Source organism: Rhamphochromis sp. 'chilingali' (genome assembly GCF_963969265.1).
Source record: "Rhamphochromis sp. 'chilingali' genome assembly, chromosome: 17".
Taxonomy (NCBI): Eukaryota; Metazoa; Chordata; class Actinopteri; order Cichliformes; family Cichlidae; genus Rhamphochromis; species Rhamphochromis sp. 'chilingali'.
In genome coordinates, this window is record NC_137944.1 from 20,909,609 (window position 1) to 20,935,799 (window position 26,191).

General features: G+C 42.5%; 1 protein-coding gene across 4 annotated transcripts in view; it reads right to left on the reverse strand.

Annotated features, from left to right (window-relative positions):
* Nucleotides 1-417: 417 nt before the first annotated feature.
* Nucleotides 418-26,191, reverse strand: part of LOC308384404 (teashirt homolog 1-like) — a 174,549-nt gene continuing 148,775 nt past the window's right edge. For all 4 annotated transcript variants that reach the window (XM_080862946.1, XM_080862947.1, XM_080862948.1 and 1 more), the window contains one exon: nucleotides 418-5,006. In XM_080862946.1, coding sequence (XP_080719072.1) covers nucleotides 1,657-5,006 — 3,350 coding nt within the window. In that variant the 3' untranslated portion in view covers nucleotides 418-1,656. The remainder of the gene's footprint in view (nucleotides 5,007-26,191) is intronic.

Here is a 26,191-nt window from a genome sequence, read left to right on the forward strand (position 1 = left end):
GGAAAAGATATATATAAATCTTATAAAGTTTGTATCTGTCTTGTGTGAAATTTGTATGAAAAGCATACAAGAGTGAAAACACATATAAGATCCCTTGAAAAATTATATAATGAAACTTGTTTGTTTTGGATACTTACTAAAACAATATATGAAAGCAATGAGAAAGTGGCCACTTTCATGAGTAAATCATATAAGTTTTTACTATTTCTTTTCCATATGGGATAACAAAGGTCTTATTTGGATTTTGTCCTGCTCGAAATTCCCTGGACAAACACGGATGTGTTTTGATGAGCATATTAGGTTTAAAAATTAAATTGATGGAACTTCAATGTATAAGTTCAGCAAAAATAGTGAAAAAATGTTTGTAGAGTCATGTTTATCTGTGTTATACTCTTCTGAAAATCACTCAGACAACACTGCATCTTATTCCAGGACATGGAATTTATTTTACAACTGAGAATAAAAGAATGCCATTCTGAATAACTGGGTTGATGACAAAACCTGGAAATTAGTCACTGAAGAATGTTTTTTTTAAATGTTATATACATTTCCAAGCATCAGAACAGATGCCAGTAAGTTCTGTCACGTTATGTAGACCACACCTAGGGACTTACTGGTTACTGAAAAAAGGACGTCGTGGTCCAACACGATCCTGTAGCTTTATACAGCCTCCCTCCCTCACATTTGTGTAGAAAATAACATTGTAAAAATGCACACAGTACAAATAATGCAGAACTTTAAAGAGCAAGATATGCTGACATACATGTATACATACTTGCTGATTATTTATACAGTAAGTTTTAAACTTCATTAACTTTACAACTGTAGCTTCACAATGATAAAATTGGTAGCCTTCAAAAGCAAATACTGTACACGTTGAAACAACCAGGAAATGATATTTTACTAGATAAACAAATATCCTAAATATTTTGCAAAACTTACTGTGATTTGATGGCAAACCGAACAATTTTATGATCAGCTCCCCAAAATGTTTGTCGAGGGCATAAAAACTAAAAAGAGTAATGTGTTGTCCTTTTTACTCGTACAATTCTTCATCAGTTGACACTTAAAGTGCTGAAATCACCTTAACATTTTAAAACACTCTTATTCTTTCCCAATATACCTTTACATAAACAGCTGTATCCAAAATTTGCTAAATGGGTATTTCAGTTTTGTTGTCATGACTGAAATTTTCATAAGACATAATACACTCACTGGTTTACATGAAAACATGCACAAACTGTCTCATAAATAATATGCAAGTCGTGTTGAAATATATTTATCTTAGAAAATGATTCTGAAACAGTGATCGAAATAAGAGCATGGTTTAGTTGTAAAACAACAGGTGGACCATTTTTAAAGGCTCAGATAAGATGCAGTGCATTAGGAAAGCAACAATCTGTCAGTGACTATGTAGTGCCATTGCTACTTTAATTTGTCACCCAAAAAATTCACTGTTTACTGTATGGCCTAGAGCCTCTGTAGTGCAGGCTCCTGCCATGTTTTATTAGCTGAAAAATTACCGTGTGCGGTATTAAAGCTCCTGCGATTTTCATGTGTTGTAAAAATACAGCTTTGGCACTATCTGTTACGACAGATTGTAGCTTAGAGTCATAGTGCAACAGTTATCTATCATGCTATCGGCTTTATTTGACTTCATTGTTTATCGAACTTTTCCAGCTCTTTCACGAAGATGAGATGAGCCTCTGGTGATTTTCCGTGTGTTTTGCAAAGATGCAATTTGATTGCATGTTTGCTCACAAATGTCCGATTGCAAAGTTTGCACTGATATATTGAGGCAGTGTCCTCTTCTGTGAGTCCAGGTGAACTAAAAGTCTTGTCCTCTATTCTGCTGACAGCCTGCTGCTCTATTAAGTCTATGGAGAGCTTCGAAAGGTCTTTTAGGGTAAAACCAAGGTGGGACTCCAAATGGTGAATATAGGACGAAGGAGTCCTGAATTGGGAAGCACAGTCACTGCACAAAAACAGAGGCTGGCCAGAGTCCATGTTTTTTAGGAACTTTGTTCCCCCTGTCCGCTTTAACTGGTATTTTACATTGGCCAGCCAATGTGAGATAGTAGTCATTGAGAGACCAGTGAATTTACAGATGTGGACCCGTTCCTGGGGTCCTAAGTCACTAATTACAAACTTTCCTTCCGGGGTTTCTCTAAGACTGGAGGCAAACTGGGCCTGAAGAATCAGGAGGTGTTGGGGATTCCAGTTTGACTGTCTGCCTTTCCGTCTTTGAATGGGAGATAGCTCTTCCATGCCATCCTCCAAAGTACAGCCATCGATATCGGATTTATCTGAGATGGAAGATGGGGTTGTAGACTTTGGTGTTAAACGACCCGTCAGATTTTTCACCATGTCTGAAATGTCCATCAAAGCATTTTCTCTTAGAGGTGGCGATGATGTCTGAGAGAAATCTTTGAAGACCGGCCTGGTGTTGTTTACATTGCTGTTAGGTGTCGCAAGAGTCCCCTTAGCTGTGCTTCCATTGCTGTTTTTGGATTTTGTCAAGTCGATGGGCTGATCATCATTGACGTCGTCATCATTGTGGTAGTGACTCATAGGATCTGTTTGCTTAATCTGGGCAGAGTTGTTGATCTTATAAAGCATTGCAAATGGGTCTACAAAGGGTGTGGACACTTTTGCCGCTTTCCCCAAGTGGTTGTTCATGACGGACTGCAAAGCACTAAGAGGGTTAACAAGGGATTGTTCTGGTGAATGATCAGTGATGATGCTCAGGTTACTGCAGCCATTGCTTACTGTCTTTTTGGGCGAATCCGCTTCAGTTTTTATTTTTATATTTATTTTACTCTCTGTTTGCTCTCTTTCTTTGCCCTTTAGCTCATTCCGATTCTCCAATTCACTGTCCTTCAGTATCTTTGAGAGGTTTTCAGGATATGGTGAAGCCTGTTTGTCCTTAGGATTTAGCACTGGTGACTTTGCAGATCTACACTTATTCTCTACAGGTTTTTCCTCTTTCTCATTCTTCACTAAGCTTTTCCCTGTAACTTTTTCCACTAGCTCTTCCATGGCCAGCACATTGCTCTTGTGACTTGGGGGTGGAGAGGGGCTATTTGGGGAATGGATCAGAGAGCCTAACTCAGAGGACATTACCTTCAAACTAGTGCTACTGAACAAAGGTTGAACCTGTGCACATGAGGGCAAAGGCTTCAGAGATCCATGGAGCTGATAGGCAGCGTGAATGCTGGGGTATCCACCCCAGGTTGGTGTACCTGTTTGGGCCTTACTGATAGCACTTGAAACTGTGTTCTCTAAAGACTTCAGGATGTCCAGCCCACCTTTAGGTGTTTCTTCTAAATCTTCTTCTGTAAGGTACTGGTATGACCTGGCCCTTTCAGGTTTGTCTGTTTTTTCAGGGAGGTCTTCTTTTTCTTCTTTTATTTGTCTCTCTGGTTCCCTAACTTCAGTTTTCTCGTCCTCTGTATCTTCATCTTTCTTTTCTTCGTGTTTCTCCTCAGGGCTGGAGGGCTGCAATGGGGAGTCAGGGTGTGGCTTACCATTGGGCGGCGGGAGCCGTGTGGTAGTGGGAGGCAAGGGAATCGACTGTATTTTCTCTTCAATCACAGGATCAAAAACTAGCTGCTTCCCCTTTTTAGATGCTGTATTTGTGACTTTAAGAAAGTGTCCCGTGACCATCATGTGGGCTGTCAGTTGTTGCAAGGTGTCATGCGAACTGCCACATTCCATGCATTTGAGAATTTGTGCCTTTCGTGCCTCAAACTGCCAAGTATAACTAGCACCATTTTGGTAACCGTATCGATTATTAGGAGTGACATAAGGATTGGCCAGTCTTTGGTCTTTTGGAGATTCTCCCAGGTGTATGCCAGATGAGACGGACTCTGGTGAGCTCGGCGACATCAAGTCTTGAAACGCTCTTTTTTTGGTTGGGGGGACCAGTTTTGAGGTGAGGGCTGGCATTGGTTCTTTTAGAGGCACTTTTTGATAGTGTTTTGTTTTGATCATGTGAACACTAAGGTCTTGCAGTGATTCAAAAGAGTGGCCACAGTACATGCATTTCAGAACTTTCTGGGCATCTTCTTTGCCTTCCATCTCCAGCAAGGAACGTTTTCGTGGCTTGGACCACTTCTTGCTTCGATCATCCTCTGCATCTTTGTTGTCATCTCGGTAGTGGCCAGTCTCGTTCATATGTACAGTTAGGCCTACCAAAGTATCATAGGCAGCACTACAGTCCTTACACCTAAACTTGCTAGCTCCAGTAAACACTGGGCCATACAGCTTGTTGTTTTGCCTATAAAGCTGCACGGTGCTGAAAAGGCTGGGCTCAGGAAGGAGTTGATACGGATTATACTGCAAAGTTTTAGCCAAGGCTGCTTGATGCCAATCATATGCTACTCCTGTACTGCCAGAGCTTACACTGATGCCACTGTTGCCGTTACTCGACACTGTTCTTGCACTGGTACTGCTGGTGGTAATATTTGTTGTTACTGAAGTGTTGTTACTGCTACATCTGTTCTTTACATGGACATTTCCCGGGCTATGACTGTTCAGGAATCCATTGCTCCCTTTGTGATTGCTCCCACTGCCATTGCTTGCTGAAATACTGTTTCCTTGTTTATTTTTAAGCATGTCCAGAGCAACATTGGACCAAGAGGCATCCGAGATCAGGTTTGCATAGACAGCTTTCATCTTTTCCAGACTGTCCTGTAGTGAAAGGCCATTGATGGATTCACTACCTTCCCCCAGCTTCTCCTCCACCCTGTCCGGATCACCTAAGGAGGGGGTAGTCTTAAGGTCCACCAGCTGATCACTGGTAGTGCTGAGGGGAGAAGCATACCCAGCATCTGGGTTAGTGCCATTGCTGAGTGGAGAGTTCTGGCAGCTATAACGATCTCTTGCGTCTTCCTCATCATTGAAAAAATAGTCTGCATCTTGACCATCCAGGGAAAGGCCATCATCCAGAAGATGTTCCTCTTCATCGGCTTTGCCACCCTTGAATTCATCTTCAGGTCCATAAGCTGGAAAACAAAGCAAGGAGGAAAACCGAGATTAGATACAAATGTCTTAGCAAATCAATACACTTGAACACAAGAATACACCTCTGGCCCTCCCTATATGCAGGTGGTGAATGCAATAATCCTTAAGAGATTTTTGTCAATAGTCCCTGTAGAGGACAAAGATATAATAAAGTGGCAAACATCCATGTCTTGACAATGACAGATAGTCCTCTTCACTGCACTGCCAAATGGAACTGTTGAACACTACAACCTATCTTGGGCAAGGAGCAGACATGACTCAAGAAATTTATCCACCAAGTTTAAAAAAAGCAAAAACATAGAAAAGAAATTGAATTAGGCAGAGAAGATTATATATATTCTGTGGTAGTACTCCACAATGGAAAAGACACGCTTTTGCTAATCATATAACAAACGAAAGGAAAAAGTGTGCAAGGCCTCACAGTTTAAGATTTAAAGTATTCTGTTCTTTTCTTTATTATATGTCTTACATAAACACACACTGGAACAATGGTGGCTAATCATACCAAACATGAACAAAGTTTACAATGACGAGGTGCATATAATAAGAAGTAACACCTGAGAGCTGAAGCTTCAGAGGGCTTTAAATGCTCTGCTGCAGACAGCTTTTATACTCCTAGCTCTGCATGACATCAAAAAGGGGGTGTATCCCTAATAAGATCATCTCAGCCACACAGTTGATTTTGAGTAATAGTACCGAGTCATAGTAACATAGAACCTTGAGGTGACTCTTGTGATTTGGCACTATATAAATACATATATATACACTTCTGTTTGTGAGTGGCAGCCAATAATAAGAAAGCTTGCTTAAAGAGGGTGGGGAAAGGAGCCAATATCACTTATTTTAGAGAGCGAATCAAAACAGGGTGTGCACCAAAGTTAGTCTAGCACGGTTAAAAGAAAATATGTGAGGGAAAAACTGAGCAAAGAGGCGGAGAATCTCGACTGTGCATAAAAACAGCCAAGCAACGATGCAATCAAAAACAATCAGAAATTCCAATATTTCCAATGTTTTGATCTGATTTTTATTTATAAAAGTCCACAACAAATTATTTTTGATCCTTTTCCAGTAAACCTCTCCGTTTGAGAGGGGAATACTCCAGGTCAGTGCAGTCACACGAGTAGGGGAACAACCTGGTCCATCATTTATTTGCTACAATGACAATGAATTATGGAAATGATCTATTTCCATAATTACAAAACCACAGTAATCCAATGAATGGAGAGAGTCTGACATATTCAAGTTTAAAACAAAACAAAACAGGGAAAATAAACTAAGATAGATAAATGACTTTTTAGTGAATGTTCATTTAGAAGTTCTTTTTAAAAAAACATTACAGCATTCGTGCAAATATTACAGCTTATCCACTTAATTTAGATGCCAAACAGCACAAAGCCCACAGCAACATAGTCTTCATTGTCTATTCTGTTGCTGTTCAGCAACCACAGATCTATTCCTGACTTTAATTTGTTCAGTTCTTCCAACATGCCGCACATACTATGGATTCACAAGTAAGAGATAGTGGAGTAAAATGCCAGCTGCATCAGCCTTGCCAAGCCATGGTTGGCTGAAGTCAACTTGGCATCGGCTGTGGAAGTCCTCACAGCGTGATGCTAGGAAATGGCCAGTGGACATGACAAGCCGTGTTGTTACTGCCTGTGCTCCCTGAGTACTCACAGCATCAAGTGTGCCATTTTAAAAGAGGAAAGAAAAAATTATAGTATCAATGGAAATGGCTGCCTTCTCCCGCCAAATAACTGCCCATAACTCAGCTTGGAGGGAAAAAAGTGATATGTGAATTAAAATTCACTTTTTATTGTCTTTGTCTAAAAAAATAATAAGGAAAAACAGGGAGGTAGATTAAAAGGGGAACATTACACCGAGGCAGGGAAGAATCTAGGGTTAAATATGCTAAGGCACCTTTTCCAATCCATCCCTCGTAAGATGCTTGTCTGAGATGCCAGAATCAGTCTCCAGTGAGGAGGCAGATGTGCTGTCAGCTTCAAACAGCGTGTAGCTCTCTATCCCATAATCGGAATGGACATAATACCTGATGTTTGTGAGGTGCCAGTTACTGCTGCCTGGGAAAAGCTGGAGGTCCTACAGCTGCCCGGTGTGTGTGTGTGTGTGTGAGAAACAGTGCATGATCAAAATACATTCTTCCTCTTGCTCCCAACTGTGTGCTCTTAATTGTCCACAGGATATACTGAAGTATTTTTTTCATTTAATCACTAAAAGAAGAATTAAACATTTTCCCAAAGCAGCTGCACGGACTTCTTTGAACTCTTCCTTTTCTCCCTAACAAGCTGCAGCCTGCTGCATTGAAATAAATGCAAAAGTGAACCCATTCAAAGTTGTGAAAGTAGTTAAAGACAAATCAGCAGACCAAGTGAGAGAAACCTGACAGCAGTACACACACACACACACACACACACACACACACACGCACGCACACACACACACACACACACATAGAAGGCACACCACCACTAAATTCTTCCCTTTCCCTGCTATCCTCCATATGTTGCCTTGACAGGCATCAGTGTCAGGAGTGTGTCAGTGTCAGCCTGAGGTGTCAGTGTCCACACAAACAAGCCTGAGAAGAGGTGGGAGGGGAAAGTAACAACAACAAACACAAGTCAGCCATTTTTTTTCTCCCCCCCCTTTGCTCAAGCCTGCTCCTTCACCATCTGTGTCAGTAAAGCTGCGGGTGCCACCGCCGGCTAATAAGGCAATCAGAGATGGAAAAGATGCTGACATGGCGGCTTTCGAGCGTCACTCAGAACAAAAGAGGAAACGGGGAGGGAGGGAGGGAGAGAGGGATAGGGAGGGGATTAAAACGGGGGGGTGGGGGGGGGAGGGGAGGGGAAGGGGGGGGAGTGTCTGTTGTGGTTGTCAGTCAAAAACGTAAGCCCACTTTGTGCTGTCAGTGAGGATAGGGAAAAGAGGGGAAGTTTTGAAAAGAGAGGAGAAAAAAAAAGATGTGTTTAGGCCAGCGAACAAGAGGTGTGTGTGTTTGTGTGTGTGTATGTGTACGTGCATTTATGCGTGTGCATATCTGACAGGGGGAAAAAATGACAGCGAAACAAGTTAACAGCAAAGCAGATAGGTGAGAGAGGTGTGAGAAATCAGCTTCTGCCATTTCTGTCATTGTGTGTGCGTGTTTGCCTAAGCTAGGTGTGGCTGATCAGTTTTATGTGTGCACGCGTGTTTGTGTGTGTCACAAGTGTCACAGTGTGTCAGGTGCAAGCAGAGATGCAATGTGGCTAGTGGGGGGAAAGCGAAGCCATCTGTGTCTGGAGAGGAGCCTGTCACTATTGTTGTGCCCGAAGTCCAGGATTTCCTGCTGTAGACAGGTGACACCACAGTAGGACATCCCCCAGTCTCACAAACACACACACACACACAATGCAAACCTGCACTCCTCTGCCAAAACTACATGCCTGCCTAAAGCCAATACGCTCGTGTGAGGTCCACAATTGAAAAACCTCATATTTTTTAATGCAAGTTTGAAACACAAAGTTATAACAAGGCTGAATAAACACTTAAGTATAGTTTTGGTGACCGTTGCCATGTTTGGATACATCACTCAAATATATCTAAAACCCAAGACTGTGCACACATAAGCATTACAGCTATGGCTAAAGAAGCTTCATGCTAAAAGTTAAACAATTTTGATATTACACTTAACGTAGTCTTACTTTTTACTCTTCTTTAACTTAACCTCATAGTTTAAAAACATCTTTTTATCTTTTTATCAATCTATAATAAAACTAACTCCCTAACCGGCTGTTAAGTAACTTGAGTGCGACACAACACTGCCACAGCCAGCGTAGCTCTTCTTTCCCTCCTCAGTCAGTTGTACATACACACAACACACGCTGCACACACTTTCCCTTTAAACCTTCTTCATTTATTCATGTTGTCTCAGAGAAGAGGGCAATCCCAGCTCTCATTTGCAGTGCTAATGTCCAATTCCGCCAGCTTTCAGCCTCCTGATTTACCCTACGTGGCGGAGTGCTGCACCTGCAGCAGGGCGGCCGCCGAGGCTCCCTCACAGCGTCTAGCGGCCCTTCAAAACAGGAGCTCTGGCGTGGCAGTCTTATTTCTCTCTCCCGTTTCGCTTTGTCACCGGCCCCTCCATTCCCTGCCACTCACCTCTGATGGCTTTGGACAGGCCTGATCAGTGTGTGTCATTGACCTGTACGTTGTGCATGAGTGTGTGCGTGTTTCAGCAGAGAGAAGGCTGTAAATAAAATGACATTATTATTTCCTCTGTCCTATCATGTAGAAAAGCCAATTATGGTAATGCTTAGTATGTCAGGCAATCTCTGTCTCTCTCTCGGCTCTCTCCCATCCTTGTTCATTCCTGAGATTTTTTTTCTGTCTGGGGTAGCTGCCGCTGTGGTTTCATAGGACCTGACACTCTCTGTGGACTAGCCTGCGGACAATGCTGTGGTAAACTCGCACAGACCAAAAGTCTCTCTCAGCCCAACTTGGTTTCTGTCAACGTACTTAAATTTCTTTATACAATTTTCACAAAAAGGTGGAACCCAAAAACGAATTGATCGTCACTACATTAACTTTCTGCGTAGTAACCTGTTTCTCTCTGATTATTATATCTCGTTTGTACATGTGATAAAGGAAACTTCACTGGGTTAAACTCAAGGGCATGTTTGACATTACAGCCAGTTCGTGACACCAGGTCCAGGCGCGAGCTGTAATATAACCCACAGCTTCCTCGGCCAGGCACGTAAAAAGCTTACCTAACAGCACCCCTCGGTTCCACCCTCCCCTAACCCACATAGAATAGTCCACCATATGGCACAATAGCTCAGGGGCTTCTAATAGCTCATGTGTTGTACAAATCCACCTTCTCAGCTTCCACAGCTCTGCTGGTTGGGGAAAACAAAGCAACCCATCCGGTCTGCTCTTCACGCTGATGGCCGTATGGGCAAACGGCAATTGTTGTGGTTGTCAGCCACAGCAATATCAGATGAGCTACAGTCCTGAAAAAATAAATGAACACTTCTGGCTTGGCTTTCACATGTCTCAAAAGATTTAAGCCTGAATGGATGCTTTCAAAAATGATGCCCCGCGTATTTTTCTTGGCCACTAACTTTCCCAAAAAAGGTAATAACTAAATTAAATCAGTGCTTGGTTTTCAGGGTATGCTGAACCCAGGATCACAAAGAACTTGCCACTTTGCTTCTGTAGATACAGGCGAGCTTCTGTCTTCTGTTTCTCTTAATGTAATCTGAGACCAACACAGTGATGTTGAGATCAGCTTCTACAGGGGCCAGACCATCTGTTGCAGGTGTCTGCGCTCTTCTTGCAGTTATGGATGTTTTTGGGGGGGTCGCCACTTCTGCAGCATGACTAGTCGACTGATAAGACGGCTGCCTGACCCTGCATGATGAACCTAACCCTTTCCAAACAGTTTGCAGTTACTCACGATGCTAAAAGCCTTTTTAAATCATAGCCAGTGCCTTTTAACTAGAGTTTTACTCATTTGACATAATAGATCAGTGATGGATTAAAAGAAAAAAAAAAAAAGAAACAAATGTGAAGAACAACATTGCCAGTTTTCTTGAATTTCTACACCCGTCTTTGTTTTCATTTTGTGCTCCTTATTTGTTCAGCTTTTCCGAGAGCCAGTTTTTTGACGTGCCGCGACACCGACTGTGGTCTATAAATCACCTTTTCCTCGGACTGTCAGTGCCTGCTTGTTCTAAGAGGAAACAACAGCCATTAGATCATTGCCGCCACAGATTAAAGCCCTCTGTGCTCAAGTTTTCTGCCAACCCCCTCCCTCCAAACCCTACACACACCTAACCATCGAACACTGCTCCGGTGCTACATACACATTTCGAACCATCTGGTTTGTTTTCAGGCAAAGTACGGATAAAGCATTACTAATGCTAATTAAAGATGATGTGAGTGAGATTTACTCCACGTATGCCAAGAACCGTTTTAATGTAGGCTGTATCAGACAGATGCCGTTTGCTAAACAGACTCTTTTTGAGAAAACATTATCAATTCCTCTACCGTTTTTTTCCCCTCTGCCATTTTTATTCTCTTCACATAAACAAGCTTCATTTTAAATTGTAACCTCGTGAAAATGAAAATACCTGTATTGTCTTAATCTTCTGTTGCAGTGCACACCTCTGGGGAACGCGCAATATCTTTAATCTCCTGCAGTTGTTCAATTTTTGTTTAATCGGGGGTGGCCGCTGCTTTGACAAAGAGGCGTTCTGTTTAAATCTAAAACGAAGGAATGAAGCACAAAACCAACAGGCTCGTGAAATAACAGAGCTCTGTCTTTTCCTCATAGATGCCGTCTTTTGAATTCACCTGCATTGCCCCTGACAGCAAAGCTTCCCCCGACTAAACAACAGCTGCTACCATTGCCTAGCAACAACCAGTTGATGGATGACCCCAAAGATGGATAATTACCATAAATCACTATGGTTGTGTGGAGAACAGAGGCAGAAAATCACTGCAGGAAAAAAACAGGATGAAACACAGTTTAAAGTAGTGTGCCCAGTGTTTAGGTTAACTCTCCTAAATTTGTCAAACAAGGTTGTTGATGAGCTCTTCTGCGGGCAAGAACTGGTTGGCGACTGGGAAGTTTCACCAAATCAGAGGCAGCACTGGCTCCGGTGTGCTTCTTAAAAGTTTTTTTTTTTTGACAGAGAATATATGAATAAGGGCTGTAAAATGAACCCTGACGATATGACTCATGGGACAAAACCTGTCCTGAAAGAGCGCTGACAAACAAAGTGGGCTGAGGAAGGAAGAAAGGAAACAGCGGACAAAGAATGATAGCAACGGCGAGTTTAAGTGCAACAATGAAGATGAGGGGAGCTCGAGGAGAAGAAGCAACAGGAAGAAGTCTTTATTTATGTATTCTGTATATCTGAGTGTGTGTGCAAGTGACAGAGGTAGACAGTGAGGCACAGGGAGAGGGAGAAAAACAGCTAGAATTTAAAAAAAAAATGAAAGAAACCAAAAGGGCACAGGGCCAAAACAGGGTCACCACCTAACCAGTTTGGTCTAGCTGAGTCCGGTTGCACAATATGCCATCAATCAACCTTCGCTGTGCTGTCAGCCCTCCCCTCAATTTACAGAGGCCATCCACTTTGTACACTGCTAAGAAACAAAACACGAAGAAGGAACAGAAACACAGAGGAAAAAAATGCACACACACTTCCATGAATCTGATCTTTCAGTCTCTGCAGAGAATAAAGGAGAAGAAGCACCCTAATGGCTCAGTAACACAAAAACATGTTCTCAAAGATATGTAGGGAAGTGACAAACCTGCAGGGGTAGTTGGTGATTTAATGTAGCCAATAAGCTAACCTTACACAGGTAGCACACTGCTAACATGCTAGCACTTATTTCACAATTACTCTAGCCTCTGTACTGGGCTACTTTACTGCATCCCTTGCATTTTATTTGCTAAAATGTTCGCAATTTCATTAAAACAAGACACTCTTGCTAAAGAGACAAAATGCCCAAGCAGTTTATTTGAAATATAAAGTATCTGTACCATTGACGGGTGTCTAACAGTGCATTCATTTACTCTTTGGATGGTTCTGAGTTGGGATGTTATGGATTCAAGAAAGAAGATCAACACATAAAAGCTATAATGGGTACATGATAAACAAACATATTTTGTATAATCTATGTAAAGGTGCGTGAACAGCAGAAAAGGGGCTAAGCTAAGGCCGGTAGATTAGAATTGATTAGAAATTAAATGTTAGCAAAAGAACGCACGTGCTGTATGTGAATTTGCACAATTAATCTAAAGCTTGTAATTTATAAGTGAGATCCTAGCAAGTCATGCACCAATTTTTTATTTGTTTAACTACATGACTTAACAGAGAATTCACATGAAATTTCCTAATTGGGAACTTTTTAGCATTATTTGAATTCCAAATGAATGCATTTAAAGATGCACCACTTGATTGGTCAGTGACTTCTCAGCCAGGACCGGTGATAACCTTTCATATGTCCGATTATGAGCTGGTCTGATTCATGCTGGTTGACATGGGTTTTGTTCTATAAATGTGTTGCACCTGCTTTGGTTTGATAAGGTGAAATGTGTCAGATAAAGGTGGCGCACAGCGACTAATTTTCAGTTAATCGTCTGTACCTCTTTCCAGCTGCAGAGCACTTTTTTTCCCAGTTTCCCTAACAGGAGATCCTGCACCTTAGTGTAGTTTAGGGCGATTTGTAAAGTTTATTAATTTAGTTGATTTTTGATTGTGTATGCTGTTTATATCTGAGAAAGAAAATCTAGTTGAGCAAAAATCAATAATAGCAATTCAGATAAAACAGAATCTGTACATCTCTAAAATCTAAAATTCTCATTGTGTTTGATGCATAAAGTAAAATTGGACACAGAAATAGTAGAAAGAAAACCCCCCTAATTGTGACCAATATATTGAAAATAACTCAATTTGTCTTTTATAGTGCTGTGTGAGCTGAGCTTGAAACTTTTTAACAGTCTAGTATAAGACAGTGAGGCGACTCACACAGATTTTATTTTGTCTGCCTGCATCACAATATTTCATCAGCTCTTTTCTGCCCTTGTCTACGTCTCTGCAACGCGCTCAGAACACAATAATGCAGAGGGCTTTGTAAGAACCAGACCTAAGAGACCTACATATAGACTTACATATCCCTTCCCAACATGCGAACAGACAGACAAAGAAATTATAACTTTAAAAACCCCTAAAGTCACTTTAGGGAATTTAATTAGGACGGCAAACCCTCAGAGCAGGAGGCTGCTCAGGACAGCCAAATGTCCCCAAACATTTTAGTGCTTTTAACTGCATGTGTCACCAGGGAAATTCCAGCAATTGTGCACCATCAAAACCGTTATCCTTTATGCATCGCCACATTTTTTTCTTCGTTCTGTCTGCTCGAGTGACGAGTTCTTAGCTGAAGTCTGGCGCTCCATTAAACAAAGTTCCACTGTTTCATTTCAACACTAGTTTAGGACTTAAGCATGATGAATAGCATAGACGCGTAACAAAAAATATATAACAAAAGAAAAAGCTGAAGCACACAGCAGTTTACAGGGTGTATGTGTGGACCCCCCCCCACTTCCTGATGACCATAGCAATAAAGCGAGAAAAGACAAAATGATATTGGGGGGGGGGGGCATTAGGGGTAGAGAAAGGGTCCCTGGAGAAAGTCAGTAAATTATGTAGTGGGCTTTCAAAGTGGACTAGTATTAGTGGCCATCTCACCCTAATTGTGCCTGTGCGAGTATGCATGCATGCCCGTGTGTGTGTGTATGTGTGTGTGTACAATGGTTATGAACGGCTTCACAGTCAGAGAGAGAGAGAAGCAGGAAGAGAGGAAGCAATCCTTCAACAGAGCACAATATCAGACTGCGGACAGACAACGAACGGCTGGAAGGTTCTGGAAAGGAGAGAAAAGCCTGCCTCCCTCGCATTTCAGCTCCCAGCACCGCCTCCCAAAGTGCCCTCCATCTAACACTAACACACTCATACACACACACATAAATGGCACCATAACTCTATATCCGCAATCAATCTCCGCTATGAAGACGCATCCATCTTCAGTAATGTTAATGGGAGGGTTTTGGGGGTTGGAGGGGGTGGAGGACAGGGGTAAAACAGAGGGTATGTGACTGCAGAGCTTACCTCAGAGCAGCGTGAGGTAATATGGCCTGTGTTTGTGTGTCTGTATGTGTGTGTGTGTAATAGAGACAGGGCAAATGAAAAAAAAGTGAGAAAAGAGCTGTGCATTTGCGCATAGTGTATTTGTCTGCGTGTCAGGAGGTCAGGTGTGTGCGTCAGTATGTGTGGGAGAGTGACTGATGGCTGTCAGCTTGCATCTGGCAGAGAAAATAAATTAGGCTTATGAAGACAAATGAACAGGCTATGGAAAGAGTAAAAGGAGGTGGAGGGGGGATCAGGACAGATAGAGAGAGAGAGAGGGAAGGGAAAAGGGAAGGAGTGGAGAGGGAGACATAATGAAGGAGAAAAAATGGGTTATTGTGTGTATGCGGTGGCACAGATATGAAAGGAAGGAGATGAAGCTGCATTGCCAGCTAAGAGAGTTCCTTTCGGCAGCCAATGAGCGTTCATTAAGAAGAACGGGTCTGCTGCTGGCAACAGGAGAAGCTTTGGCTGGGGCTTCTTTGGCTGCGAGGAAAACATATATGTGGGTGTATGTGTGGGTATGTGTGTTTGTACATTCGCTTCCAAACACGTTATAAAATATAGATTCCCCCCCCCCCCCTCTTTTAGTTGTGTTTTCAAAGTCTTGTCGTTCTTTAAACACGACCAAACAATGTGTTTAAAATCCACAAAGCAGCTTGAGTATAATATGCGATCAGTGGGTTTGCATCTGAGCTGGAAGTGCCTCTCAGTGTGCGTTTCCTCCGCTTGCGTGTTGGTGTCAGCATGCATCCATGTGTGTTCTATCTCCGTAGATTTGTCAGTGTCTACCCCATGACACACTCCCCTCGTTGCGAGTGGAGGAGAGCTCTTGGGGGGGCTTTGTCATGAGGCGGTCTGTTCTTTTCCTGAGGTCTGGCGCCCCTCGTTTGATAAATGACACATGTCATTCTGTCAGCCCCTGCCATCCGGGCTGGGAGGCCCCAAGCTGATGTATGGCCGCCTAGGCTAAAGGAAATCAGAGTGTTTTGGCAGCACCCTGAGAACACGGCCTCTTATACTGAGTCTACTTTTGTGTCTGTGCGAGTGTGTTTATGTGTGTTTGTGCCTGTCTGTCTGTGATACTGAAAGCATGTTTAATTGTATGTGTGTGTGTGCACGCCTAATAGTGTGTGCATGCTCTCAACCTGTCAGGAGGACGGGTAGAAGGAGACAAATCATCGGCATGGCCGCCCCAGCTGTTCCCCAAATTTGGTGTGAGGAGGAGAGCGAGGGGAGAGGGGGAAAAAAATCCTGCCATTTGAGTTTTAAACGGCTGATGCTTCCCAGAAACGGGAATGAGTGAGAGGACAAGTGGAGCTAAGCGCACATACACACACACACGCCCAACACACAAACTGAATCAAAACTCAAGCCGGTCCCAGCAGGAAGCGGCAGACAGTCGAGAGAGGCTTCTGGTGCAAACAAACATGCCCATATACACACATATAAACACACGAAGACAAACTTTGCACAAGGCATTTGCGACTGTCGGGCAAGCAAAAAATCGGAATTTCACTCCAGTTCTCGGTTTTTAATGTAAAGCATCCTTAACTTTCACTGTAATTCCCCGTCCGTCTAGATTTTATCCTCAAAATGTCTTCGGATCCAGAGATAATCTTTGAAACTACGCACTAGGCGGTCACACAGGCACGCAAACGTTTCCCTGGAGGAGGAGGACGGTCCCACCTGGAGGTTGTGAACTCTGTATGACCCTGTTTGATAGGGTGCGGGCCAAACTCTGTCCTCCCCCTCTCTCCCACAGAAAAGAAGCGGGAGGAGAAGAAGAAGGAGAAGAGAAAAAAAAACTGCGTCATTAAGCAGTGAGTGATGAGTGGCAGCCATGGGTGACATCCTCCCCTCTTTCTCTCCCCTCCGCTACCCAACTGCTTTCACTGTCTCTCCGACTCTGTTTTTTCTTCTTCATTGCCTTGATACTTTTCTCTCTCGCTTTATTCACCTCTCTCCATCCCTCAACCCCTCAAGTCATTTCTCTTTCACTCCTCTGTTGCTTTGCCTCCTCTTTTTCCACTCCCTCATATCCCTCCCCCCTCTTTCCTCTCTGGTTCTTTTTTGTCTACTGTCAGTCTCCTTTTCTCCTCTTTTTTTTTCACCCCTTTATGCCCCTCCTGCTATTGCTTCTTTTTCTGTCCCCCCTCCCTTTCCCCTCACACACACAGACACACAAGCACATGCACAATAGTGCCTCGCTCTGTCCTGTCTAGCTCTCTGGCCATGGTCTTGTAGACACTCAGCTCCTCCATACATAATAGATCCCAAATATCCAGAGGAGGGGTGCACATTTCCACCCGCTCAGGACTGTGCCATCAGAAGTGCTTCAAAAGTAGGTCTACTGTGTGGCATTGTAAAGCTAATGCTATCTTTTTAAAGCACAGTTTAAAGCATGAATACAAATATCGTTTTAAGCTAACTTCTCCAAAGACAGGCTTCCCTCTCAAAGTGAAAGTTTAGACATACGATAACCAGCACGAGCGTCACGTCATGTATTGTTGCTATGATGCCAGGTCTCTCTTGGAAATGAGATTTTTAATCTCAATGAGATTTTTTACCTGGATAAATAAAGGATTAATAAAATTAAATGCGCTCCTGCAACTGCTGTGATGTTTTAACAGTAGATTTCACTCCAAAATAGACATGGACACATGCTACCTCGACATGACTTTCACCTTTTTATTTTGTTTTTATGAAATCAGCAGAGACTGGTGTGTTGCTCAGTAAAAGTCTGAGCTCACTGAAGATCAGTGAAAATGGGTTTCACAAATGCACTATTTTCTCTTTAAAAAAAAAAAAACAGGGAGTCAGTATCCAAGTACAAATCTCCTTAACTGAAATTCAGTGGTTTCCCCAACAGCCAGCTAATCACGTCTGTCTGTCTGGCTGGCTGACTATATAAATACTGAGGGGAGGGGAGAGTCTAATGAGGTAACGGGGTAATTGACTGACCTTGATGTACGTGATGTTAATCAGCTCAGGCCATTCTGCTCCATGATCCTGTTTAGTTTGAGGAAGTTTAATTAAACATCCCGGACACGCACAGTACCGCACTCTACTAAGAAGAGAGGTTTCTATTCTCTCGACTGGCACAAAAAAAAGCATCTAATGTTTAAGTTTTACACCAACTGCACTGTGGTCATTTCACCTTTGCAGTCTTGAGTAACGTATTTCAGACTCATACAACCAAAAGAAGTACACATTTGCTCCAGCATTGCTGTTTTAGTGCTTTTTATGCAGTGATAAGAGATTTTAAAAATTCATCCCTTTTTCCTTTTTGGACTTGGAAAGGACATTTTTGCGCCGACTGACAAAGAAACTAAAGGCCAAATTAATCAATACTGAAAATCTGAGTGTGCAGCGTACTGAATCCAAATTTTCCATTTCTCAACCCAAATTCAATTTAGCTTCTAGTATTAGATTTACAATGTGCTACATTTTCAGCAATCAAGTATTCTGGTTTGTGAAGTATATTTAAGCTGATGGCTGCCGTCCACTCAGATGTCTTATTGTTGGGACTTTGATCCCAGTTAATACGACGGTATTTTCTTACAGCGCTCGGTCTATTTTCAGCTCAGTTCAGAAAAAAATGGAAGGTGCAAAATATGAGGAATGGAGTGATAGACTTAGAAGATGGAGAGGAAAAAAGTGTGTCACATTTACCTAGAAATGACTCACACTCACAGACACTATAAAACTGGGAATGTGGCCATTCTTGGACTTTTGGATTCGAGCGCCAAAAATACTGTAATTATTCAGGAAGATGACAGCTATATTACACAGACCTTCACAAAGGTGAAACAGCAGGCAGCAGCCAAATCATACGGTAAGACGGAAGACAGGATTTGATTCTGTTAAATCAAATTAACTTAGATATCAATTAAAAGGCAAAGAACAAACTTTAAATTGCCATGTGGAAAACATATTACACTTGTGTAAGCAGCTACTACGTCCAAAAAGCCTAAATATGCTTTTATGAAAATTTGAAATACTCAGGAAAAATCCCAGATAAATTTATTATGTTACCAAATTCCAGCAAATAAAAAACTTTCAGTCAGTTAAAAGGTGAATAATGTGCAGACATCCAGGAGTTTTGAGTTTGCACCCAGGCTTATGGATATTAGCTAAAATGTTATGTTCAAACATTAAGTTAGCCCCCCTCTGTACTCACAGGTAACTTTGTAACACATCAGTAAACCCACAAAACACTGAGGAAAAAACATCCAGCATGCCACACACACACAGCTAACCAGATGTGTTACTCGAGGGTAAAAAAAAAAAAGTTAGTCGCGACATCGTTCCAGCCTAAAAGTTCTGAAGAGTTAGTCAAAATGTGTGTGAGGGGACATTTTGTGGTTGAGAGAAAGACTTTGACTTATTTTTAAAAAATTGGGAACAAAACTAACCTCACTTATAATTCAGTCTGTGTGTCTGCAACAAACGCACTAGCAAATAAACACGCAATATTTATTTATATAACACGATTTACAGGTTAATGCCAGAAAGAGCTTCACAGAAGGAATACACAGCCTGTAACAGTGGAAGCAAAAATAACAGCAATGATATTAAAATAAGAGTAAAATCAGAGTCATGCAAAAATTTAAGAGGCAAAAAAATTTTTTATTGAAACTTTTGTTGATGGAATCCAATAGTCTCTGTTATTTTTTATTTTCTCATAAGTTTCACAGTTTTTATATTTATGCACTCCTGGTGTGAGATTTATTTATTCCCCAGTCAAGAAAATATATATTTATATATATATATTAAAAAACAACAACAAAATGGGGTAAAGGGGAAGTCAGCCTGGCGTACCTGATAAAAAAAAAATGGAAACATCTTCCCATAACATTCAATAAAGTAACATTATATAATCCTCATGTTCGGCGCCTCGGGTTAGTACTTCATAAATAAGTTTCAGAAGCAACTCCAGCAGACAGCACGTCGGTCATTTTTCTGTGTTTATGCCAAAGTTCAGTGTCGGTGCAGACGCACCACGCAAGCGTTGCTCAATGTCAACATGTTCTCTGGCTTGTTACTCTGACATAGCGGCAAGTCCTGTCATCGTGCACCATCGTGACGAGAGAGACGAGAGGCAGATGGACCAGAGGCAGACAGGTAAACAGGTCAACGCTGGGATCATCGCTCGAGCAGGCTCGCGCGCGGAGACGGGTGATCAGAAACAGATGCTTGGGTGGACATCCAGCCAGTGAGCTAGACAGACAGTCGGTCTGGCGCGTGAGGGAGTGACTGACGAAAGAGACACAGTGACACGGGAGGCTGTGCGAGAGGCCTCCCGCTGTTCTTTTTGAGACAGACGACTTAGAGGGACAGCTTATACCCCCTGCGACTGTCACCGTCTGAGACAGCACAGCGGCACTGGGGAGGAATTTTCTGGAGGTAACATGTGGTGTTGTTGAATCGACCGGGATACTGAAACATTATATCCCCTTTCAACTGCCCGTCAAGTGTTGCGCTGAAGCTGATGACTGTTAAGCGATTACCAAGCAATTTGTGGTCACTGGGATCCTTTTAAATGAAAGGAGCAGATAAAAACGAATCGTACCAAACCAACAAAATACGCTTTGATTTTTTTCCCCCTTCTTCCCTGAACAACATGCTTTATGGAAAGACTGTCTGCTTAATAGGAACTGCTCTTGGAAAATATGTGATAGTCATGTGTTTAGACTTCAAAGAACATGACACAAGTCTTCACTGCCCTGTGACTTTTGGATTTTTGTAACTCACAAGTGTGACTGCAGGATGTTGCTGAAATTAGAATATTGAGAAGAAGACGTATAAAAAAAACAGCCTCTTGAAATATGAGAACAAGGCCAGCGGGCCTGAAAGAGGAACGTATTACACTCTCCTTTTCAGATGTCGAGTTCATGTTCTTGTAACCAGTTCACTGACTCTTGAGCATCCGGTGAGAGAGAGCGATAGATGAGGGCGAGAGACAGGGAGGAAGATGAAAGAAAATATGAGCGGGGTAGAGGAGAATTGAGTCAGTAAGATAGAGATTGATGACAGATAGGAAGATGAGAAAAGGCTTATAGGGAGAGAGAGAAGAGGGCCAGGAACCCCCCCCCTTCCCCCCCAAAAAACCAAAAAAAAAGTCCCACACAGCAGATAGACGGAAAGACGGAGGGAGTAGCTGAGATAAAGATGAAGGGGTAAAGGGGAGGAAAGAGGGATGGCAGTGACACCACACAAGGCTACGGCGTGACCTTCCTCAGCGCCCGCTCTCAAGGACAAAGTGTCATCTGTTAACTGTATCCTTACCCAGATAGCTTATCTGCAGTAAACTAGTGTCCAAAAAAAAAATCATATTCATTGCTTCTCAACCCACGTTATCAGTTACATAAACTCTCCTTGGGGGGATAGAAATTTCCACCCCCTGACTGTTGTCCACTTGCACTGGCTGCCGCTTGGACATGCTGAGGCCAGTGTTTATCAACTGCTATAAAAACAAGTAACCTGCCTTCTGGTGATATACAGCACTGGGTCTTGCCAGCTTTACTCTACCTGACAGAGGAAACGAGAAACCTAACCACAAGCTTGTGCGCATATGTTTATTTGATGTAGTGATTTTTACAGGGGGGTCTGATTATGCTCCCACTCCTGACCAATCTTCTGCCGGCCTTTATTGTTCGCTTTGAAGAACTGATTCCACTACGCTTTGCAGCTGTGGTTGCATTTTTGCTTTACAGACTCACATGGAGTTTTCTTTGCCTTTCCTGGAATGGCTAACACCTTGAAACATACTGATATAGCCGGTGCTAACAGCACCCTCTGAAACAGCAGCACACTGCTGTGTGGCAAAGTTAAACAGCAAGATGGAAATATAACTCACTATTATTAATTTGTTGGCTTCAAATGTCTGTAAATACCACAATGTATTTACTTTACAGTTATATATCAAAGAGAGGAGGCACAAGTGCTCCCACTGTGCCGGAGCAGGATATGTTTAGTATTTTTACTACACCCTGGGGTATCTGAGAACAAAGCAGTTTTCTATCATTCTCATATTAGGACTCTTGAAATACTTTTAGACTAAAAACAGCTTCACCAGAGAGAAAGTCATTTATGAAAAGAACAGTGAATTACGTTTGCAGTAAGGTTTTATTCATGTGCTTTCTTTCCAAATTGAGCTAGAATGATGGAAAAGCCATGCAGCCAACTTCATGCAACTATTGCAAAGGCAGGACTGCCACTTGCATTACGCTAATAAATTGATATATTTTGTTATTTCCAACTGAATGTTGCTTTTGAACCTTCTCATGTCCCAGAGCTCTCTTTAGTTAGTAAATGCCCGTCTGAGGTTCAGTCTTTTCTGTGTTTAGCTTCTGCTTATTGTCCCTGTCCCTTTTCACCTCCGTCGCTTCCCTGCCAAAAAGACTCTTTTTCCCCGTTTTAGCTGTAGAGTCAAGCCCCCAAGTTGTTTCATATGCAGTGAAAGACATTGAGACTGATGAGCAACCAACCAAAGTGCCGATGGTGTCATCGCTCTATCAGCCATAAACCAAAACCGTGCTCATTGCCCATCCATAAGAAGGCAACGCAAAGCACAGTTATACTGACCTGCTAAATTATCTTGAAATACGTGAAGGGAGTAAAAGCATTCGTTTGTCTATTTTATTCTTAAACGCGTACTTGCCTCTAAGGTTAAAATGCATCTGCCTAACAGCAGCAGAGAACGCGTATGTGCTGACGTGCATGTCTTGCAGTATAGTGGAGGCACATATAATCAGCAGCTAATAACAACACATTGGGAGTCGCTGCCCCAACATAAATCAATGTGCAAAATAATTGCTAATACACTGGGTATTGATTAGAGTGCCAGCCAATGCATTCATTTTCTGGGGCGACTGTGGCTAAGCGCTAACGCAGTGACAAGGGTAAAGCGCTATTTCTCAAAAAGGCGCACAGACGGACAGCCGGGCAGGAAAAAAATGACTACAGGGCCTCTGCAGTAATTCTTAATTGACACCTGTCAGAGCGATGGCAGCAGTCACAGCTGCTGCTGCAGGAGAGCGTCTCCCCAAGTCTTGTTCATCTGTCACTTTTAATACCTTTTCTTCAGACCCTCTGTTGTCTTCTTCCCCTCTCCCACCCGCCCCTCTTAAACCCAGATGTTCAAGGCTGCTTAACAGAAGCAACTCTACTTCAAGGCCACACAGCGCAGCCGTCCGGTGGTCGCTCTCTCACCTAAACACTGTTGTTGTTTTTTGAATGTTGCGACTCAGACAAAGCCCTTACAGAAGCTAGCCTTGGCAGTAGGGCTGCACGATTTTGCATAAAATGAGAATCACGATTTTTTGGCTTAGAATTGAGATCACGATTCTCTCACGGTTTTCTTTTCCAGTATAAATATTTATTGCACTTATTAACTGCACATCAACTTCGTAACAGTTGAGACTGAACATAAAAACAATAAATAAACATAAAAACAACAAATGTCTCACGTTTTGTGGTTGCCGCAAAATGTTGTACTGCTTGAAAACTGCTTGAAATTCCGTCTCCACCATTGCTCGACGCTGCGTGTATAGAGCAGGTAGTGCAACAATAGGAAAATAGTTGCAGGACGGCACTGCGTAGCGTTTGTCTAGGGTGTTGATCATTTCCCTAAATCCCTCTTTTTGCACAGTGTTGATGGGAGCCATATCTTTGGTCAGGTGATAAGTAATAGCCTCCGTAATTTCTTTGTGCCTGTGGGAGTTCGACGGGTATAGGGAAGCGCTGTATAAGGTTCCCGTTATTGATGTTTGGGTGGTTGACCGGGACGGATTTTCTCCTGTCACTTTCTCGTCATCCCTGACGTGCTCTCCGTTGTTTTTTCCCCTGCTAATGTTAGCATCACACGGCACAGCTTCTGTATCACGTGGTATAAGGCTCCGCCCTTGTCATTTGTCAAGCAGGAAGAGTGAGCGCTTGTTTTCATGCAGATTACGTCCCGGATCAAAATGCGGTGCAATCGTCGTCGTCTTTTGGAAATGAGATCGCACATAAGTATGAATCGAGATCGCGATTTTCTAACGATTAATCGTGCAGCCCTACTTGGCAGCCATATTGAAACTCTTCGGGACAGTTATTTTGATTACCTTTCATTTTAGTGGTTACAGAGACATAAAACTGCCTGCATAGAATCACCCCCAAAACATCTTGTACTGTGCTATTGTCAAATTCTCTTATAAGATCTCTGGATCACATCAGTTTTTCACGCTTACCACAGCTGACTGAGTACTAAGAATAGTTTTCACTGCGGTCATGTATCTCCAGTTTTATCTCTCGCGCGATCGCCTAATTACAGCAACAGGCACCGCCATCGTGGCAATTTCCAGTATATTAAGGAGAGATGAAAGGAAAACGTTGTTGCAAAGCAATTTCCAAGATCGCCGTAGCAAAATGCAAAAGACGAATCAGATCTATAAAGCCTCGTCACTCCAGTGTTCCAGCAAGCATTATCAATCAATCACTGATGCAACATGCGTTCATGCTAAAGCAGTTCTGCTTTGAGCTAGAAAATATGAGGAAACAGAGAAACAGACACACAAAGCACACAAATCACAATGTGTATACTATAGTGGAGGCAGACAGGTGCTCCCCAGAGTCCACACTGACCTCTGAGTGTACCCTGGACCTCCCATCGTCCTGTATTTAGTCACGACTGGCCATTTTTCTTTCAGTTTTTTTGTTTCGCATCCATTTTGCGTCGTCTACGCTCGGCCTAATAATTATTTTTGCCTGCTTCTTTAATTATCAGCGTTATCGGAGGTAGTGACAGAGCACAACTGAGTTTGGTGTTTGTGTAGAACAAAGTAAGTGCAGCTGGCCTCTCTCTGGGGGTTTGACAACCCACCAGTTCTTCAGTGCTGTGCTGTGGTTATTTTCAGTTGGCCTCAGTTACATTTACTAACTGGATCTCCTAGTTTCTTAAAGTAAATGTGCAAATAAAAGAACCGATTGTGTCAAATGAATAAATTAGGGAATGATTTTAATTTCAAACAAATGCAAAATAAAAAAGTTGTTTTCAGTCGCTGGTGGTGGATTTTCTTTCTGATACACGAGAGTTCACTGAATGTTCTGCATTGCTGATTGAATAAATGTACCAGAAGATGTAATCTTGAAATTATACTGACTATTTTCTGAGAGAAAATTAGTAACAGGGGAAAGAAAATAGTGGGCAATAAGAGCAATTCAAGTAAGTTGCAGCTCTGTCCATAAATCCTGATTGTCACAGTGAAGCAGAGGTTATGAACGGCCTGGAGATTTCTTGCGATGGTTTGAAAAAGCGGCTGTGAAGTCTCTGAACTGAAAGATGGCAGTGTCATCACTGTAATATTTAGCAGCCAATCATGTATAGACGGGATGGGAATGACACCCTGATAAACAAGAGTTAACTTGGTAAAAGGCTAGATTCATCCGGATAGGTTTGATTTCCTAAACCAAGCGACCAAAGGAAGAAAAATATTAATAGTCACACCTATTCTCTTGTGTGAAAGTCATATGTTTGATCTGTGCCTCCAGGACTCCCATCTTGCATCAGCTGTTTTTGGATTCACTGGTTGCTTCTGAGGATATACACAGACGTTATCTCTGCTTGTCCACTCGCTCAGCTTTTTTCCCTTTTTCTCAGTTAGCAGGAAAACGCTTCCTTCATATGTATGCTTCACAATAATTAGCAACCGGCGCCCTAAAACCCCCTCGGGTCCAGTCATGTGAACGGATTCCTTCTTATTATTCCTCTTCCTAATGTTTTATATCCCCACTGTAAATTGTGGCTTTTTGTTTTGCAGCTGTTTTGAATCGTAGCCAAGGTATCTTTACGAATCCAAAACAGGCGCCGAAACAACAAATAAGCGCAGGATGTGTTTCGGCGAGGCAGAGGGGGTTTCATTCTTGTAACGACGACCTTGTTTTCCTTTTATTTCTTTGTCACGGCTCCTCGTGTTTGCGCTTGAGCGAGAACCCAGGTTTTCCTGCTTCCTCTGAACCTCATTAAGCTTGGGGATAGTTTTACCTCGCGCCCGCGGCTCTGAATGCCTTTATGTCTTCACTCGGTTGGCGAGGCTAATTCCCACATATTTTCAATTCAACCCTCTTTTCCATAAGAGCAGTCATCGATCTTCATTTGTCACTTAACCTCCACGAAGATGAGGACAGAGAGCGGAGTTGTGTGAGTGTGCGTATTAGTGTGTGTCTTTGATTTCCTGACACCACATGCAAATGAAACTAGAGTGCGGGATAGCAAATATATCCAGCGACTCCTTCAGTCAATGTCACCTGTTAATGACACTTTACCTACACTGCATTATCACAGGATCTGAATATTTCACACACACACACACACACACACACACACACACACACACACACACACACACACACACACACACACACACACACACACACAGGGCTGAGCAAACTCCTCATCTTGCCCAGTGATGCAGATTGGTTCA